Genomic DNA, 20,261 nt, shown 5'->3' with positions numbered 1-20,261 from the left:
ATATTATTATTATTATTATTATTATTATATATACACCTCTCGTAGTCTGACAATGAAATACACACTATTGATATATATACCTCTCTTAGTCACATAATTAAGTACATCATAGATATATACACCTCTCTTAGTCACATAATTAAGTACATCATATATATATATACCTCTCTTAGTCACATAATTAAGTACATCATAGATATATACACCTCTCTTAGTCACATAATTAAGTACATCATAGATATATATACCTCTCTTAGTCACATAATTAAGTACATCATAGATATATACACCTCTCTTAGTCACATAATTAAGTTCATCATAGATATATATACTTCTCTTAGTCACATAATTAAGTACATCATATATATATATACCTCTCAGGGCCAGAGGAATCTCGGGCTATCCAAACCTTATCAATGTTCCTGAGCTGTTGATCTATTGCAAAACATTCCTCCTCCATTGTTTTGACGATTCTATAACATGTCTCCTGGTATTTTTTGTGAACTGTCCAGTAAAACACTCTCTGGCATCTTGTCTTTCTCCTCGTCATTCCTGGCAAGCACGTAAAACTTCTTGAAGAGGAAAAAAGCCACGGAGCAAGCCATGCCGAAACCGCCAACGATGAAGACACCCGCCATATGGCTGATGGAAAACTCGACCTGCGTGGACGAACGACCGGACTTTCCGTTGTCACACTTACGCTTGTTGTCCCACCACCTGTTATCATAGAATAAAACGTTTGAAAGATTAAGCTTAGCGTAAACAAATAAGGACAACAAAAGAAAGGTAAATATATATCTGGATCTCAAATGTCTTGATTGTTTGTTTGTTTGTTTGATTTTGTTTAACGTCCTATTAACAGCTAAGGTCATTTAAGGACGGCCTCTCCTGTGTGCAAGATGCATGCGTGTAGTGTATGTGTGTGTATTTTGGGAGGCTGCGATATGTTCGTGTTTGTCTTCTTGTAATAGCGCGGAACTGATGCCGACTTTATAGTGCTACCTCACTGAAACATACTGCCGACGACACCCAGCAGGACGCCCCACCCGGTCACATTATACTGACAACGGGCGAACCAGTCGTCCCACTCCTAATTTGCTGAGCGTTAAGCAGGAGTAGAAACTGCCATTTTTAAAGACTTTGGTATGTCTCGGCCAGGGGACAGAACCCAAAGCCTTCCTCACAGGGGCGAACGCTCAACAAATGGCCAAAAGTGAGGCATTGTCAAGGGAGACATTAGGAAAAAGAAAGTTATTTAGAAAGGAGAGAAGAGATAAGGTCCCAAATTTAGTCGCCTCTTACGATCATGCAATTGGGGGCAGCAGGTACAATTCTTACGCCCTACCTGCAGGGCATCAAATGTCTTGAAAACAAAACGTTCTGTTATTATTCTACAAAGAACACCCCATTCATTAATATCACTAGTTTTACGTAAATTCGGAAAAAGTGATTTATTGGGTGTTAAATAATGTTATTATGTTGACTTTCAACGTAAAAAACATTTCAAGGGAAAGCTTTAAGATTTATTTTTAATGATTGTTTTAAAAGAATTGACGAGCGTCTATTTTTACAGTGTTGTTTGGCCCTTAATGATTCCATAGTCGTAGAACAATACAAAAACAATACAAGAATTGCAAGCTATTCTTACACATTGCAGATTACCCCGCGATTATTCAAATAGTATATGTATATATGTATATGGGTCAAAGAAGTAATATAGACGGTAAAAATACCATATAACACTGGATCCTTACTTCTTTGCCACATATATATGATTTTCGAAGACACTATTATGATTTGGTTTGGTTTAACTTTTATTAACGTCCTATTAACAGTAAAGGTAATTTAAGAAACACTATTATGAACTCCGCACCGTTCTGTAATGTTGTAATACTTTTCTTAAACATGATTTATTTTTATTGAATTTATAACGAACATCATAAACAATTCAGTTGTGCAAAAGTTGAAAATTACTGTTACGTTGCTTACTTTTTCTGCATGTCTTGAATAAAATTTCTCTCATTGAGTTGTACGAGGCCGATATTGATTCTAGTTTTGAAGGAGGCCCCGGCTGGCATCACAATCCCATGTTCCTGTAATCGGACAGGTATGCCCACCATTTTGGTCTCGCAGTAGTTTTTCTCCGAATATAAATTGATCAGGTAATCAAATATGAACGCATAATGACCCTGTTCCACTCGTTGCCTGCCCACAGTGGAGTTTTGCACCAATCCGTGATCAGATTGACGGATCTTCTTCCAGATTTCTCTATACACCGACTTACTGCCATCTTGTAGGAATTTCATTGTGGCAGATTTGTCAATGGTGCCACACTCGATGTCGCTCCTCTCCGCGAGCTCTTCCAGTGACGTAACAGGCTGTTCCAGGTTGGTCGTTGTGAGAAAGGCTGCCATGTTTGCTGTATACGTAGTGACGGTGATGAGAACGAAGAACGTGAACCCAGCCGTGATGATTCTCTGTGATGTCGGACGTGGTGAGAAGTCCGTTCCACGCATGAGCAGTGTGCCGATTGAAAACCACAAGGTTTCTTTGACCGTGAACTGCCGCTCGGGGTTGGTGTAGTCGAGGACGAACAGAATGATAGAAACAATGATAGAGGCGCCTACAATGGCCAACCACAAGAACAAAGAGAACGGCTCCATGAACTGGAAAATGTTCTTTGCCTCCTTGGGTTTCTTGATTAGCATGTTTACGCCTGTGCTGATTACTCCAAGACTAAAATCAATCACCTTCTCCCTCGATGACGTGATGGAAATGGCGCCCATTCCTAGATTGGCTCTCTACAAAGGAACGCGTATCCATAAGGCACATAGATACAACTAAGTTGTCAAAATACTAAGTTGTCAAAAGATCAGGCAGTTTTAACCTGACCAATAAAGTGGAACTTCCGAGTATCTGAAACTGTTTGGGAAGGGAATTTCCAGCATAACGTTTCTGGAAGATATGCATTTATTAAGATTTAAAATTAACAAGTCACAGAAACAGTCGTATTACATTTACGGCTACTGTAAAACCGATGTCTACTTATGATTTCCCCCAAACAACTGATTTTCTTTGAACTTTCTCAATATTTCTTGGTAGATAGATAAAAAAAAGTAAAATGCACGCTGTCCGTTTCAGCTTACCCCACTAAGTACCTCCTCAACCATGCCGTTCCACGAGCCGTTAGCGTTTTCCGATCCGTAAACGTTATTTGGACTCTCGTAAATCTCGTACTTTAACTGGAGGACCTTAGCCAATTCCTTGAGGATGTCGATGGTGAACCCTTCGTAGCGATCGTTTCCCTCGTAACTATGGCCATTCCGGCCTTCCCGACGAATGACAAACGGTTCCTCCTGCAAACAATACGTAATGGGTGGTAACAGGCATCAATCAAATATGAACTTCAAAAATCCTACTTTTTGCTGGAGATCCTTGCAACTCCATCATTCTAAACTTCTAACTTTTTCACGTTGCATATAGTTAACGTTCCTTGATTCTTTTAGTATTTGACCGGTGAATCTAAATATTGCGAATCTGCATTCGTATAATCTCAATATACTGACCGCAACTTACTCATTTGCATGTGGAGCCCGATTGGCGATTGTAATGCCGTCAATGACCCGATCGACCCTGACATGTCATGATATTTAAGAAAACCGACGACACAAAGCTACGGCGTAACCTGAAAGGTCAATGAAATACCCCCTTCATCAAAGCAGGTGTCCTTGGTTTCTGCAAAATGCCCAAATATTTATATATACAATGTACATATAAGTGTGTATTTAAGAAATACTCACAATGACGACGACGACTTTGAGGACGTTGTCGAAGATGCTACCCTGGTCGTCGTCAATGCCTCGACTCGACGGAAACAATCGTAATCGGTCCTGGACGCTCGAGCCATTTGGATTCCATTCTCCAACCTAGTCGGCCGACCAACGACAGAAGAAGTAAAATAGCAGAGTGGTTAATGTGTATTTTCACGAGTATCCTAATTTTGCTATTGTCGCCATTGATGTTATGAATATATTTTCATTTGTTATTAGTATTAAAATTATTGCTTTTGAAAGCAAATGGATTGATCTAATTGGAATCACTCGTATTGCATTAGGAGTATGCATGCTTAAATATTAATGACAAGTATAAACTGTCCGAACGTGTTTTACATATATATACATTTTTAGACACTACAATGATGTCTTACTTGCCTTGTGAAAAAGGCCCATTCCACCGTGATTAACGAGCAGTAATGTATAATTCACGCGCTTTCCTTCGTCGTTAAACTGCACGTGACCAGTCATTGGGGAGTCGAAGGTTACCTGTAGTGAATACAGAAAGACTAAACACCATCTCCATCTTAAACAACATAGAGTTCAGAAACTCGTAGCTTAGACAGTTGTGAATTGACGCAATGGTATATACACGTAAAATAGTATATTATATTATCATAACATTGTATATTGTTATTTTACTCAAATATCAGAATGACGGTAAAAGCTGGAACTATGAAACGATGAATTAAGAGAGAAAATAACCTTCTTATAAAATAGGCCGAAATGTCATGCATTCGATTTGGAGAAAGTTTGAGCTGAAAATTATTAAATGTTTTCTCTTTATAAAAAGTTGGACTTGCAAATTACAATATTGGTGCTCATCAAACGAACTTTGCCCTGGTGTGAGTACCTGGCGCAACGCTTCCAGGAAGTCCTTTTTGGAGAAGTCTGGATCAAAGTAACCATCAGACATTTGGAGGTAACGAGTTTGGGCTCTGTTGACCAGCTCAGCGGCGTCAGTGATTGTGGCCTCTTGACTGCTGGTCAAGTTGACCTTATTTAATGTGTACCGGAAGGCATACAGGCGACACCTGGCGGCATATAACCCCTTCCTGTACATGTTCATTTCTTTGAGTGGTTCAAGGTACATGGACTTGATAAAAAGATAGAATAATGTGTTATCAAATGAAAAGCTGTGCAGATATACCTTTAATGTTTAATACTATAATGGATAGTTACTGTCAAAGTGATCAATCTCTCTTTATATTAATATATATTTCAGGGTGAAATGTTTAGCTCTCTTCACTGTTCATTCCTTGTTGTATCCTATTGCCCCTCGCGGTCATCTTATCCTGATCATGCTAAAACCCTGTAACTATAAAAACTGCTTTGTGGAAACGGTTTTCTAGCTATCCCCATACCCATGTCTTGTGATAATGACCTCATATATAATCTTATCCTTGTTTCATGGTATTAACCTTTCTAGCTATCCTCATATCCATCTCTTGTGATAATGACCTCATTATTAATCTTATCATTGTTTCATGGTATTAACTTCTAGCTATCTTGCTATTTTAGTTTGATGATAGTGCCCTCTATTTCCCCCTCTTGTTCCTGTTCTATTGAATTACATGCAAGATCGCCATTCCTACCAATTTTTATGATATAGCTCTCCAACTCTCCCTCTCTTAATTGTTTTAAAGAACTTGCTTCTCTTATACTCTTATCTTGTCGACGGCAATGACCCCTAGCTGTCCTCTTATATACTTGGTTGATGACAGAGCTCTCTATCCCTGTTCTGTGGTAATGCCCTCTGGCTCCAATCAGTGACCATTCTTCAATGGTACGGTTAAGGCTTGCCATTCTTATAAATATCGAATCATTTGTTTTGCCCAATTCATAAGTCATTACTTACTAACCGTTTCCATTCTCATCCCATTTCTGTGCCCTAATACAGCTTTCTTAACACTCATCCTGGTTTTTTTTGTGTACAAAACACTTACCGTATCAAGGAGGATGAACACATTTTGATCATCTTCCAGAAGACCAAAGGTCATTGCCTGTAGAAAAAGAGAGGGCAGAATGAAACTTGCGCTGCATAATTAAGCAGCACAATATTTATTGCTTGCCTGAATATTTGATAGAGCTTTCCAAAGCAAGATATTTTTTCCGTTTTAGCTTTCACCAATTGTGGTGTAATATTCAACACTTCTTGTTTTTGTTTAAACAAAACTGAAAAAATGATACTTATACGGTTTGCTATCACAGCACCTATTTCAAGAAATAATTATAAATACAGTGAAGTATTTTTTATATGGTAAAACAATAAAAGTTCAAATTTCTTGAAAATAAAAGTTATCAGTTATCTCCCTTGCTTTGTAACTTCCAAGTTGAGATGTACATGTATATTTCTGGCAAATTTTCTATTTTGTATTACAGCCCTCAACTGGGTATAAATGAAATTGTGATTCATATCTGTTTTATTTTACCGTAAACTGATGTGTCTGTTGAAACTTAATGCAAGCAGCTAACTAAGACAGCGTAATATCAATACCGTGAACTAGTTATCAACTGATATTCTTTCGCATTTTAAAATGGTTATTAAATTCAAAACAATTTGTTTTTTCCAATTAAAAACATATTTAACAAACCTCATGTAAAACTGTTTCAATAAGCTTGTCTTTTTCGTCCCTTGGACTGCACGTGAGTACCACGCGCTGTTCTAACATCTGTGCGTTTCGGAGAACATCTTGCGTCTGTTCACTTGTCTTGGCTGTGTTTCCGAGACTGAGGGCGTACGGTATTGGTGAAATATGGCTCTGGATCATTTGGTTAACCAAGTCTTTGCATTCTAAAAAGAAAAAATTACATTTTTGATTACCTGCATCAGTTTTGAAGTACTTTGTTTACATAATTTCATTAATGTTAATATATTTAGGCCATATGCGACCTTCATTTTGCACTGTAGCTATCATTACAACTGGTAACTTTACAAATAAGTTAAATTTCCTGCTGTAGTAGTTGTTTCTATTTAAGCGGGATTGCTGCTTTCTAAAGATTGATGAAGGAACGTGAAACTGACCTTGGTTCTCCCTGGGGTTATCTGGCAAAACGACCACGACACTCGTCCAGTTATGTGCCCTACATATATCAACGATAGCCAGATTGATCTCTGCTGCAGCAGGTCTCATTTCTACCACTGAGTGCCATTGGACGGAGTCCGTGACGCGATTGCTGTCTATCCAATCAAAGCCCTTGTAGTCTGTGACGACATAGGGAATGCCGTTCATCTGGAGGATCATGGCCATGTTGGTGTAGAAGGGGCCGATGACCACGGTCAATCCGTGCTCACTGCTTAGATTCGCCTGGTCAATAACCTCTACAATTCAACAAGAATAAATGACCGTGTATAAACTATTTAATGTCCCCCTGTCCAATTTCAAAAAACCAAAGATGGGAAACATGTACCAGAGTGTAGGTGAATTGGTATTTTGACAACATTATGGTAAATGATAAAGTTTGACACTAATTAAACAAGTATCTCCAACCTTACCAGTGTAATAAGTTTTATCACAGAACTTCAAAATGTCACGGGGTTGTCTACAGAGAGCAATATAGAGAAGATCATGGCTCCGTTATAGATATACTAGTGTTCAGTCAATCAACCATTTTCTGTGGTCTTGTCATTGTGCTTTATTGCAAGCAACAAAGACACTTTTCACAACCATTAACGACAACAGTTCATTCACAATGATTTGTTTAATTATCCCAAGATTTACAACAAGTTATAGTAAAAAAAAAAATCCGGTTGTGTTTGTGTTCATTTATTATACTGACAAAGTAGTATTAGTATGCAGGTATATTGATCATATTAACAAAGTTCTATTTGTATTCAGGTATCACCCAGAACAAGCTTTAGTAGTAAATGTCAGTAATCACATTACAAAGTTATATTTATATACAGTTATCATAATGACAAAGCTTCGTTTGTATTCGGCTATCACAAAGATCTGTTTTATGATTCAGTAATCAAATTGACCATATATTGATATATGTCCGTACAAAACACGTATCTTAACCTTCATTTGTTTTCATATTTCTTGTCCTTATAAGATGCTTTTGAATTCCAACATCAATTCGTCCAGCAATTAAAATTGAACATGTTTGTTAAGCTAACGATACTTCAGAGCCACTAGCTATTTCAATGCTATGTCAACCTTTATTTCTAATTCTAATAATATTTTTTAAACTTATATATTACTTAAAACAATTAAAAACATATTAAAACCCTCACTAAATGCTTGATAAAAGTTTTTGGACGCTTTCAATTTTAGGCATATGGTTTTAAAAATGGAATAACTTATAAAACATACTGTACCTTAATCAACACACCATTACAGCATTGTGTTAACTCATTCACCCCTACAGTTTTAAACTGGACTTGCCCAGTCATTGATTTGGTAAGGTGCAAATGTGAGTTTAGGGGTGTTCTGTTAGATGTAACATCTTCGCACAGCCATCTTTAGTCGATATCACAAAGAACACAATTTTATTAATTATTATTTAAGCCTGGCTTTTAAATTTTTGAATAACTTTATACCAAAATGTTATATTTCTCGTTTTGTTCAAACTATTCAAATGTTGATAACATTGCAACTATAACGGATTAAAAAAGACAAGTGAACTTGAAGATATAACTCATTAAAGTCAATATTGGTCTTTATACTGATGAGTTTTCTTTTTAAACCGTGAATTTAAGTGAATGTCGATGTTTTTGATTATGCTAGTTACCGCGCCTTGTGGTTTTGTTGTCACTTACCCGAGTTCTCGGTGTGAGGATGTGACATTACTTAGATTTGACTTAGATTGATGGCGGTTGTTATCGACGAAGCAGAATACGCTTACCCTTCCGGAACACCTGGGCTTATTCTCTTTGTATTTTCATGGGTCTCCATTTTAATCTTTCCTTTGTTCATATATCCCTAGTTTTATTGATTTTGAGTACGAATGATGGTTTTGTCATGAATGAAATCGATATATCTACTTTGACACTGTATTTGTCAATATTTAGTTATTTACAGATTGTAGTACATATCGACGTCAATAAAAGGAATATTCGTATGTTAAATTTGTAACTTTATTCACATGTAAGGTTAAATTGTGATTTGATTGCGAAAAGGCTGGCATGCATGCGATAAGATGCCAGTATTTTTGACATGTAGTAAGTTACAATAATGCTGACATGGGATACGATTTTGGATAATAAGACTGACATGTGATACAATGGTGGTACGTCTGACATTGACTCCCTAGCGATAAGGCTGACAGATGACAACCGGATGTTCTCTTACACACTGGTGTTGAATAATACTACATCGACAGCTTCATTGATTTTGAAGTTTTTCTATGAATTTTAATGTTCCCTGGGTATTGGACGTTTTCGTTTATTTATTTTTTCATTTTTGCTTGCTCAATTTCAACACAATTATAAATTTAACAAGGTAATCTCCAAATCGACAAATTAATTATTAAAGTATCAAGTGATATTTCGAACAGTGAAAGGGACAATCGTTGACATGCATTATGTTGTGACAGTCAGTGCATGTTTTTGTTAATGAGTTTTTATTTCGAATTATTCTGTATGAGTTACCATGAATGCACTAATTAGTCGTGATGTTTGTAATAAATTAACAATATATGTAAATCTTTGACGTCGTACCTGGATAAATGGGTGAAAGAGTACCAGCTATGTCGATCAATGTTACCCTTTATGTCCATCCATTGTATTAAATGTTTTCTTTTCGCATTGTGTTTTTGACAATTCATAGAACGTTTTGGCTGTAACTGTTGATTAGAAGTACAAATATTATATGAATGTATTGATGTGGTGTCTGAATGCATATGTTAAGCTGACTAAACTATTACTGCGGTGTCTAAATGGATAGGTTAAGTTGACTAAACTTATTACCGCGGTGTCTAATATAATGGGTTAAGCTGACTAAACTTATTACCACGGTGTCTGATTGTATAGATTAAACTGACTAAACTTATTACCGCGGTGTCTAAATGTATAGGTTAAGCTGACTTAACGTATTACCGCGGTGTCGAATTGCATGGGTTAAACTGACTAAACTTATTACCACGGTGTCCAATTGTAAAGGTTAAGCTGACTAAACTTATTACCGCGGTGTCTTATTGTATAGGTTAAGCTGACTAAACTTATTACCGCGTTGTCTGATTGTAATTGTTATGCTGACTAAACTTATTACCGCGTTGTCTGAATGTAAAGGTTATGCTGGCTAAACTTATTACCACGGTGTCTAAATGGATAGGTTAAACTGACTTAACTAATTACCGCGGTGTCTTATTGTATAAGTGAAGCTGACTTAACTTATTACCGCGGTGTCTAATTGCATAGGTTATGCTGACTAAACTTATTACCGCGGTGTCGAATTGTATAGGTTAAGCTGATAAACTTATTACCGCGGTGTCGAATTGCATAGGTTAAACTGACTAAACTTATTACCGCGGTGTCGAATTGTATAGGCTAAGCTGATAAACTTATTACCGCGGTGTCGAATTGCATGGGTTAAACTGCCTAAACTTATTACCGCGGTACATCCGTCCCATCCTTCACGTGTGCTACGTGACACTGACCAACTAAATAGATATGTTGTTATGTTATACCGAAATGATACCCTATCATCAACACGCAGAGACAAAATTGACGCTCAAACTCGATTCGAATTGAAAATAAAGATTCCTCGCGTCACTTTTAGTACAACACGTGGGCAGTAACAACCAAGTATGTAGTCCCGTGCGCTTATAACGACAGCCACTGATAGAAATACCAAGGTTAATAACGTAGGTAGAAAGCCCTGGTAAGATCATGTTTTGTTCAATAGTTTACATGTATAAGCAGCATTAAGATAACCGAATGTGCTGCATATCAGGCACTGCACAATGCACAACACATTTGGGTGATGAATTACATTGCAGATGTCATCAAAGTATATCTTTAACAGATTAAAGATTACAACTCACATATAACATTATCAGACTGTATTGTAACAACTGATCATGTGAACATGACATTTGCTCGTAATATATGACATTGATGCATTACATTGTCTTTGGTGTGTTTATGGACTATCGAGCAGACCCACCCGCATTGTGACTTGTAATTTTAACTTTTTAAATTCTGCTGTAAATCCCCTCTATATACTTACGGATGTTCATCCTGTTCTTGATTTTTGTCCACCCTGAGTCCGGGATTTTTAGGTCTTGAGCGATGTCCATGTTGACGACAGACGGCGACTCGAAGCAGTTTTTTACTGCCGTCTCGTTGTTCTTGATATGTGCTGTCATAAAGCTCTGAAAGGAGTGTCCCGGCTGAGAGCTCAGAACACCTTCACAGACAGAAAACTTGCAATGAGCATGGCTTGTTTGGTCAAAAAGCACAATACACACCTCAGCATCATTGCAACGAAACTTGCAATCGAAATTGATACGGAAACAGATATAGGATAACTGGAGCATAAGACCTACTAAAACTATGAAAACCACGAGCCCCCACGAAAAACTGATACGAAATAAAGCATGTTAAGTTCGGGACACTGCCTAGGAAAGAAATACGTATTACGCATCTTCAAATATCAAGAATGATCCCTTACAGATAATGAAAATGAGTTTATAAATATCAATATTAAGTGATAAGTGTTTCCCTTTTTCTTTAGATATATTTAACGGTAAGCTCTAAAAGATGTGGACTATTATCATTTATAAACTTGAAGGTACAATAATGACGACTCACCAAGTCACTCTCAGCACATTATTGGTTTCAAACAGAAGGAACTGCTGCAACTGACTTCATTATATCAATAATTGTAATGGAATTAAAAAAAGTAGACTGATGTAAAAATATTGATATTATATGAAATCTGATGAAATATATGTACTTATTGGATGACAGGATTTTGTATTTAAAAGCAGATCAATTTTTTATACAAGTATGTATAAATTTAAAAAGGTGTTGTCCACAGAAAATAAAAAAGAAATCGTTAATTTGGCCAAATATGTAAGAATTGTTAGTGGAAGACGACACCATGTATGTCAGTTATACATTGATATGTCCTTATCATCAAATGTTATTTTATTATTTTAAAATAACATTATTTTTAGCAGTGCAAGAAATATGTCTCTACACTTCTAGGAGTAAGTGTGGAAGTGGTGTGTATGTGTGTTGTTGTTTAGTTGTTTACTTTATGTTGCACTGTATATTTGTACAACTGATGAGCTGTAAAGCTTTAGGTAATAAATAAAATTGAACTTGAACTTGTTTGCAGTTTCCTAATGAATTTTAAGTATATGAATATGGCAAGCAAAACCAGAACTAAGAAATTCGCGGTTTTGCCTATACATTCTAGTAAATGGTACTTCGTTGGAAATATAACCACAGTTTTAAACATTAAAAAAAAAGGACCCAGATCTGTTGAAAACTGAGGAGTTGGTAAGCATACCAGATGTACAATGTCTGTTTTACCGATATGTAAACCCAAAAATAACTTTAAATTACTTTCTTTACACTTACCTACGTTGAAGGTATACCGTTTTTGGTCAGAGGAGGCCGGCATGCATTCCAGTTTCTTGGCCAGACACTGAGTGAACAGCGCCAAGAAGAGGCCAAGTCGTAACCAGTTCCAAGGTAATCTGTTTCCGCCCACCATTCCTGCGACGCTTGTGTTACCTTCAAGTAAATCATATATCAGATTACCCAGCAAAAACAAGAGAGTAAGGAAAACATCTTTGCTGGGCATGAGACTAGCTAATACCTTGACGTGTAGGTCAGTGTTGCAACTGTCATTCAGGCTATCCAGCAAAAACAAGAGAGTAAGGAAAACATCTTTGCTGGGCATGAGACTAGCCAACACCTTGCCGTGTATGTCAGTGTTGCAACTGTCATTCAGGTTACCCAGCAAAAAGAAGAGAGTAAGGAAAACATCTTTGCTGGGCATGAGACTAGCCAACACCTTGACGTGTAGGTCAGTGTTTCAATTGTCATTTTTTTGGTAGACTAACAATTGTGAATCTGTTTCTGATATAATTTGACAACGCATATATTTGTAATATCGAGATTAGACAATTAAAGTCAGAAATCTTACCTGATGCGTTAGCAAATAAAAAGTGGGTCGGAAGATAGTGAATATTGTTTAAATAGTATGAAATATCCCGTTATGAAGCCTCTACACTAAGCTCCAATTACCTGAATACAGTTTGAAAGGAAAACACATTTCGTATTAAAAACAAATAATTTTCTTTTTTTATTTTAGTCAAAATTCATGATGATACTAGGGCAAATATAGACAGGAACGATTTCACACGTTACAGAGAGCTTTTAAAGCCACTAGGAGAATAAGATCATGTGATTGGGCGAGAAGGTATCTTCTGCTTCATCGCTGACACTCGCCGGGTAAATCTGGTTCAAATCCGAGATATATAACGTTCTCAAAGAGAGAAGTGAGGTAGTGACAACGACACCCCAAGCCACATTATTGAACATTAAAAGGAAACAAATCAATATTCATATGGCACACCGAAATAGAAAATGTCCCAGCGAGATCGTGACAGCGACCCTAAAACTTGTGTGAAGTTGGCATCAACCAGCATCTCACCAAACCCTGTATTGTAAGTTTGTCCGTCGTAACCATTCGACACCTATCATGAAAAGGTTGATATTCGGAACTAGTCTGAGAATGTCGAATCAACTGTGACATCTTAACACCGTAGTTTGCAAAGCAGGGACGTGGCTATCAAGAATATGAAAGTTCACGACCGGCAAATCAAAGTCGTCAAGCTTATCATACAGCTAAGTAGTGAGTCGTTAGTGTTGGTTATATTGTAAGTAAACATCGAGGTCATGTAAAAAAAAGTGTTATATTTCAAATTTAAGGGGGTATATACGATCTTTATTTTCCAGATTTTAAAGTCCAATGTATATTCAGTTTAAAAGTTACATGCGCTATCCAAAGAAGCAATTTTAATGACCCAGTGTGTTTAATACTACCAGCGCTCTGCAAAAAGATAGGGTTGTGCATAAGTAATAAAAATTCATTAAAAGTGCTATGGATTTGATCGATAATTTGGAATGATATTGTTTGTTTTTTGGTTTAACTTCCTTGCAACGACCAAGGCCTTATGGAGACGGATTTGGACTAGTAATAATAAAATGTATTTTCATTATTAAAATACAGGCTTTTATCAGTCAATACTTGTTTATGTGACGTTTACTCAATATATGCAAATGCAGACTGTCAATGCACGTGCCATATCCATTGTAATATAATGACCTGTAGTACAATGAAATGAATTGGTGAATACCGCCGTTGCTAATTAGTTTTCTTAATAAATCTTGTTTCATGAAGAACACAAATTGTCAACTCGTTGGATAAAAACATCAAAGTAGGCAATCCAGTGAAAATGCAATTTGCTAATCTATAACAGGATTTCTTAAAGAAATGAGGACCGGCTTAACTAGTCCGAATTATTCTGACGTTTTATCGACTTTTTTCGTATCGGTCTGTCGTCGATTAACTTCAGAACTCCGGCCCTCTATAATATGCGGGAAATATGCGACCCGCGCCCGGAGCGCACTTCAAACTGATATTTTAGAAACAAATCGTCACTTTCACACACATGTCGCACTTGGATCGAAAGATCTTTTCTTTATGCACAAGATGAACATACATAACATGCCTCAAACAACCAATACAGTCACTAAAAACATATTTTGTCAAACTTACTCCGTTTTACTCTAGTTTTTTTATAGCCCCGCCTTCTAATGCCACGTGACTAAACTCTCGCCGGCCTACGTCATAACGTTAGGAAATACCTTCGGTAACGCGACATCTCGTCAAGTCATGTGATATTGCTCATGGCCTAATTTCCATTAAAAACATGGGTTGGTATAGAAAACGTTGGAAAATACTTTTCGTAATGATCTTTGAAACATGTTATTAATACCACCTAGTGCATAAAGAATAGATCTTTCGATCCAAGGGCGACATGTGTGTGAAAGTGACGATTTGTTTCTAAAATCTCAGTTTGAAGTGCGCTCCGGGCGCGGGTCGCATATTTCCCGCATATTATAGAGGGCCGGAGTTCTGACGTTAATCGACGACAGACCGATATGAAAAAAGTCGATAAGACGTCAGAATAATTCGGACTACGGCTTAACTTTTCCACACCAAGTCAATTCAAAGCAAGGCTCCCTTATGGCTATGTAGTTTCATGTAGTTACTTAATACAACGATGTGTTTGATTGATTTTAACCGGAAATTGAAGTCGACCCAGGTTTCCGATTTATCGACATCGCCATGAAAATGATTGATTTAAATGTGAAATTGTCTGTAATTTCCGTTATTAGCAAACACACACTGATATTTTATATAAATGCAGTTATATACACTGACATTATGTACATATGTAATGCATATGTGCTTATAGATGATGAACACATTCTCTCATTTTTCACGACGTAATGTTCAACACAACTGCCGATCACCATTTACATCAATTGTTTAGAACACAAATCTAGAGTTTGGAAGACCCTGGTTCGATTCCTGGGCCGGTCTCGTTTTGTTTTCCCTCTCCTGGATTACACGCACCTGATATGGACAGTAAAGCTGAAATGGTCAATTATCAAGACCAAACGAAATCTATGAAAATGACTAAACTTACTGATATTGTAATACGCATAATCATTTGACTAAAAGTTTGGATAAAATGATATCAGTACTCACAATTACACGACCAATTATACTTACAAATTTAGTACAAATAACTGTCTCAATTTTTGCATTGGTTGTTAGAAAAATATTTTGAATTTTTTCAAGCAATAAGACAAATTATTTATTATAAAAACCAAATACGCCGGCAACAGCAGGTCGCTGATTAAGGATACCTGGCCCATTGCACTCTGGTGTTTCGTGTTCAGTAACCTCCCTTTAAATTCATCAATGACTCGCAATAATGCCGTCTGGCATCAAAACCCTGCTCTGAATGCAAAGAGGTAAGGATCAAAGACACCAACGAAGAAGTCACTGAGTTGGGAGTGGGTAGATTGTTTGTGTGTGTCTGGAAATGTTGCTGCTAAGAAGGGGGGGGGGGATTTACAAGTGTAGTGATAGGTTTGATGATGGTCTGTGCTAATCGTAGTAGTTTGGGTGAGATGTTGTCATGCCCTGTAGTTTTCTTAGGGTTAATTTTCTTTCGTATTGTTTGGGTGAGATGTTGCCATGTCCTGTAGCTTTCTGAGGGTTAACTTTCTTTCGTAGTAGTTTAGTTGAGATGTTGCCATGTCCTGTAGCTTTCTTAGGGTTAATTTTCTTTCGTAGTGTTTGGGTGAGATGTTGCCATGTCATGTAGCTTTCTAAGCGCTGATTTTCTTTCGTAGTAGTTTAGGTGAGATGTTGCCATGTCCTGTAGCTTTCTAAGGGTTAACTTTCTTTCGTAGTAATTTGGGTGAGATGTTGTCATTTCCTGTAGCTTTCTAAGGGTTAACTTTCTTTCGTAGTAGTTTAGGTGAGATGTTGTCATGTCCTGTAGCTTTCTTAGGGTTAACTTTCTTTCGTAGTAGTTTGGGTGAGATGTTGTCATGTCCTGTAGCTTTCTTAGGGTTAACTTTCTTTCGTAGTAGTTTGGGTGAGATGTTGTCATTTCCTGTAGCTTTCTTAGGGTTAACTTTCTTTCGTAGTAGTTTGGGTGAGATGTTGTCATTTCCTGTAGCTTTCTTAGGGTTAACTTTCTTTCGTAGTAGTTTGGGTGAGATGTTGTCATTTCCTGTAGCTTTCTTAGGGTTAACTTTCTTTCGTAGTAGTTTGGGTGAGATGTTGTCATTTCCTGTAGCTTTCTTAGGGTTAACTTTCTTTCGTAGTAGTTTGGGTGAGATGTTGTCATTTCCTGTAGCTTTCTTAGGGTTAACTTTCTTTCGTAGTAGTTTGGGTGAGATGTTGTCATTTCCTGTAGCTTTCTTAGGGTTAACTTTCTTTCGTAGTAGTTTGGGTGAGATGTTGTCATTTCCTGTAGCTTTCTTAGGGTTAACTTTCTTTCGTAGTAGTTTGGGTGAGATGTTGTCATTTCCTGTAGCTTTCTTAGGGTTAACTTTCTTTCGTAGTAGTTTGGGTGAGATGTTGTCATTTCCTGTAGCTTTCTTAGGGTTAACTTTCTTTCGTAGTAGTTTGGGTGAGATGTTGTCATTTCCTGTAGCTTTCTTAGGGTTAACTTTCTTTCGTAGTAGTTTGGGTGAGATGTTGTCATTTCCTGTAGCTTTCTTAGGGTTAACTTTCTTTCGTAGTAGTTTGGGTGAGATGTTGTCATTTCCTGTAGCTTTCTTAGGGTTAACTTTCTTTCGTAGTAGTTTGGGTGAGATGTTGTCATTTCCTGTAGCTTTCTTAGGGTTAACTTTCTTTCGTAGTAGTTTGGGTGAGATGTTGTCATTTCCTGTAGCTTTCTTAGGGTTAACTTTCTTTCGTAGTAGTTTGGGTGAGATGTTGTCATTTCCTGTAGCTTTCTTAGGGTTAACTTTCTTTCGTAGTAGTTTGGGTGAGATGTTGTCATTTCCTGTAGCTTTCTTAGGGTTAACTTTCTTTCGTAGTAGTTTGGGTGAGATGTTGTCATTTCCTGTAGCTTTCTTAGGGTTAACTTTCTTTCGTAGTAGTTTGGGTGAGATGTTGTCATTTCCTGTAGCTTTCTTAGGGTTAACTTTCTTTCGTAGTAGTTTGGGTGAGATGTTGTCATTTCCTGTAGCTTTCTTAGGGTTAACTTTCTTTCGTAGTAGTTTGGGTGAGATGTTGTCATTTCCTGTAGCTTTCTTAGGGTTAACTTTCTTTCGTAGTAGTTTGGGTGAGATGTTGTCATTTCCTGTAGCTTTCTTAGGGTTAACTTTCTTTCGTAGTAGTTTGGGTGAGATGTTGTCATTTCCTGTAGCTTTCTTAGGGTTAACTTTCTTTCGTAGTAGTTTGGGTGAGATGTTGTCATTTCCTGTAGCTTTCTTAGGGTTAACTTTCTTTCGTAGTAGTTTGGGTGAGATGTTGTCATTTCCTGTAGCTTTCTTAGGGTTAACTTTCTTTCGTAGTAGTTTGGGTGAGATGTTGTCATTTCCTGTAGCTTTCTTAGGGTTAACTTTCTTTCGTAGTAGTTTGGGTGAGATGTTGTCATTTCCTGTAGCTTTCTTAGGGTTAACTTTCTTTCGTAGTAGTTTGGGTGAGATGTTGTCATTTCCTGTAGCTTTCTTAGGGTTAACTTTCTTTCGTAGTAGTTTGGGTGAGATGTTGTCATTTCCTGTAGCTTTCTTAGGGTTAACTTTCTTTCGTAGTAGTTTGGGTGAGATGTTGTCATTTCCTGTAGCTTTCTTAGGGTTAACTTTCTTTCGTAGTAGTTTGGGTGAGATGTTGTCATTTCCTGTAGCTTTCTTAGGGTTAACTTTCTTTCGTAGTAGTTTGGGTGAGATGTTGTCATTTCCTGTAGCTTTCTTAGGGTTAACTTTCTTTCGTAGTAGTTTGGGTGAGATGTTGTCATTTCCTGTAGCTTTCTTAGGGTTAACTTTCTTTCGTAGTAGTTTGGGTGAGATGTTGTCATTTCCTGTAGCTTTCTTAGGGTTAACTTTCTTTCGTAGTAGTTTGGGTGAGATGTTGTCATTTCCTGTAGCTTTCTTAGGGTTAACTTTCTTTCGTAGTAGTTTGGGTGAGATGTTGTCATTTCCTGTAGCTTTCTTAGGGTTAACTTTCTTTCGTAGTAGTTTGGGTGAGATGTTGTCATTTCCTGTAGCTTTCTTAGGGTTAACTTTCTTTCGTAGTAGTTTGGGTGAGATGTTGTCATTTCCTGTAGCTTTCTTAGGGTTAACTTTCTTTCGTAGTAGTTTGGGTGAGATGTTGTCATTTCCTGTAGCTTTCTTAGGGTTAACTTTCTTTCGTAGTAGTTTGGGTGAGATGTTGTCATTTCCTGTAGCTTTCTTAGGGTTAACTTTCTTTCGTAGTAGTTTGGGTGAGATGTTGTCATTTCCTGTAGCTTTCTTAGGGTTAACTTTCTTTCGTAGTAGTTTGGGTGAGATGTTGTCATTTCCTGTAGCTTTCTTAGGGTTAACTTTCTTTCGTAGTAGTTTGGGTGAGATGTTGTCATTTCCTGTAGCTTTCTTAGGGTTAACTTTCTTTCGTAGTAGTTTGGGTGAGATGTTGTCATTTCCTGTAGCTTTCTTAGGGTTAACTTTCTTTCGTAGTAGTTTGGGTGAGATGTTGTCATTTCCTGTAGCTTTCTTAGGGTTAACTTTCTTTCGTAGTAGTTTGGGTGAGATGTTGTCATTTCCTGTAGCTTTCTTAGGGTTAACTTTCTTTCGTAGTAGTTTGGGTGAGATGTTGTCATTTCCTGTAGCTTTCTTAGGGTTAACTTTCTTTCGTAGTAGTTTGGGTGAGATGTTGTCATTTCCTGTAGCTTTCTTAGGGTTAACTTTCTTTCGTAGTAGTTTGGGTGAGATGTTGTCATTTCCTGTAGCTTTCTTAGGGTTAACTTTCTTTCGTAGTAGTTTGGGTGAGATGTTGTCATTTCCTGTAGCTTTCTTAGGGTTAACTTTCTTTCGTAGTAGTTTGGGTGAGATGTTGTCATTTCCTGTAGCTTTCTTAGGGTTAACTTTCTTTCGTAGTAGTTTGGGTGAGATGTTGTCATTTCCTGTAGCTTTCTTAGGGTTAACTTTCTTTCGTAGTAGTTTGGGTGAGATGTTGTCATTTCCTGTAGCTTTCTTAGGGTTAACTTTCTTTCGTAGTAGTTTGGGTGAGATGTTGTCATTTCCTGTAGCTTTCTTAGGGTTAACTTTCTTTCGTAGTAGTTTGGGTGAGATGTTGTCATTTCCTGTAGCTTTCTTAGGGTTAACTTTCTTTCGTAGTAGTTTGGGTGAGATGTTGTCATTTCCTGTAGCTTTCTTAGGGTTAACTTTCTTTCGTAGTAGTTTGGGTGAGATGTTGTCATTTCCTGTAGCTTTCTTAGGGTTAACTTTCTTTCGTAGTAGTTTGGGTGATATGTTGTCATTTCCTGTAGCTTTCTTAGGGTTAACTTTCTTTCGTAGTAGTTTAGGTGATATGTTGTCATTTCCTGTAGCTTTCTTAGGGTTAACTTTCTTTCGTAGTAGTTTAGGTGAGATGTTGTCATGCCCTGTAGCTTTCTTAGGGATAATTTTCTTTAATTGTTTGTCTATGAAGTGTTCGTCTACATGTTTGAATTTGGAGTGGGCATCCTGTTGTTTGTTCTCTGATATTGCCTGAATGCTGGGGTGGTTGTTATCTATGGTGCAGCTATTATTTATCCCTATATTTTCTTGCAACATTTACCAAAAAGTTATTAAATATATATTTTTGTGACTTCAGTTTGTTCCTGTAATATATTTTTTTCGTCGAGTACTGTATGCCTATGTTTTTTGATAGTCTTTGTTAGTTATGAAAG

General features: G+C 37.2%; 1 protein-coding gene across 3 annotated transcripts in view; it reads right to left on the bottom strand.

Annotated features, from left to right (window-relative positions):
* Nucleotides 1–42: 42 nt before the first annotated feature.
* Nucleotides 43–20,261, bottom strand: part of LOC110445461 (glutamate receptor 4-like) — a 25,760-nt gene continuing 5,541 nt past the window's right edge. Inside the window, exons 2-13 of one of the 3 annotated variants that reach the window (XR_002462359.1) lie at nt 12,367–12,522; nt 11,006–11,185; nt 6,859–7,155; nt 6,428–6,627; nt 5,780–5,836; nt 4,687–4,929; nt 4,212–4,322; nt 3,801–3,926; nt 3,147–3,356; nt 1,990–2,801; nt 249–717; nt 43–80 (exon numbers count right to left, since the gene is read on the bottom strand). Coding sequence is in view for 1 of the 3 variants with exons in the window: in XM_021490112.1 (XP_021345787.1) it covers nt 474–717; nt 1,990–2,801; nt 3,147–3,356; nt 3,801–3,926; nt 4,212–4,322; nt 4,687–4,929; nt 5,780–5,836; nt 6,428–6,627; nt 6,859–7,155; nt 11,006–11,185; nt 12,367–12,522 (2,636 nt within the window). In the remaining 2 variants the exon portion in view is untranslated. Of the gene's footprint in view, nt 718–1,989; nt 2,802–3,146; nt 3,357–3,800; nt 3,927–4,211; nt 4,323–4,686; nt 4,930–5,779; nt 5,837–6,427; nt 6,628–6,858; nt 7,156–11,005; nt 11,186–12,366; nt 12,523–20,261 lie in introns of all 3 variants that reach the window. The other 2 variants (XR_002462358.1, XM_021490112.1) reach the window with 2 other exon arrangements.

The sequence above is a fragment of the Mizuhopecten yessoensis genome, unplaced genomic scaffold (genome assembly GCF_002113885.1).
Source record: "Mizuhopecten yessoensis strain PY_sf001 unplaced genomic scaffold, ASM211388v2 scaffold2307, whole genome shotgun sequence".
NCBI lineage: Eukaryota > Metazoa > Mollusca > Bivalvia > Pectinida > Pectinidae > Mizuhopecten > Mizuhopecten yessoensis.
This window is presented reverse-complemented; position numbering and strand designations above follow the sequence as displayed.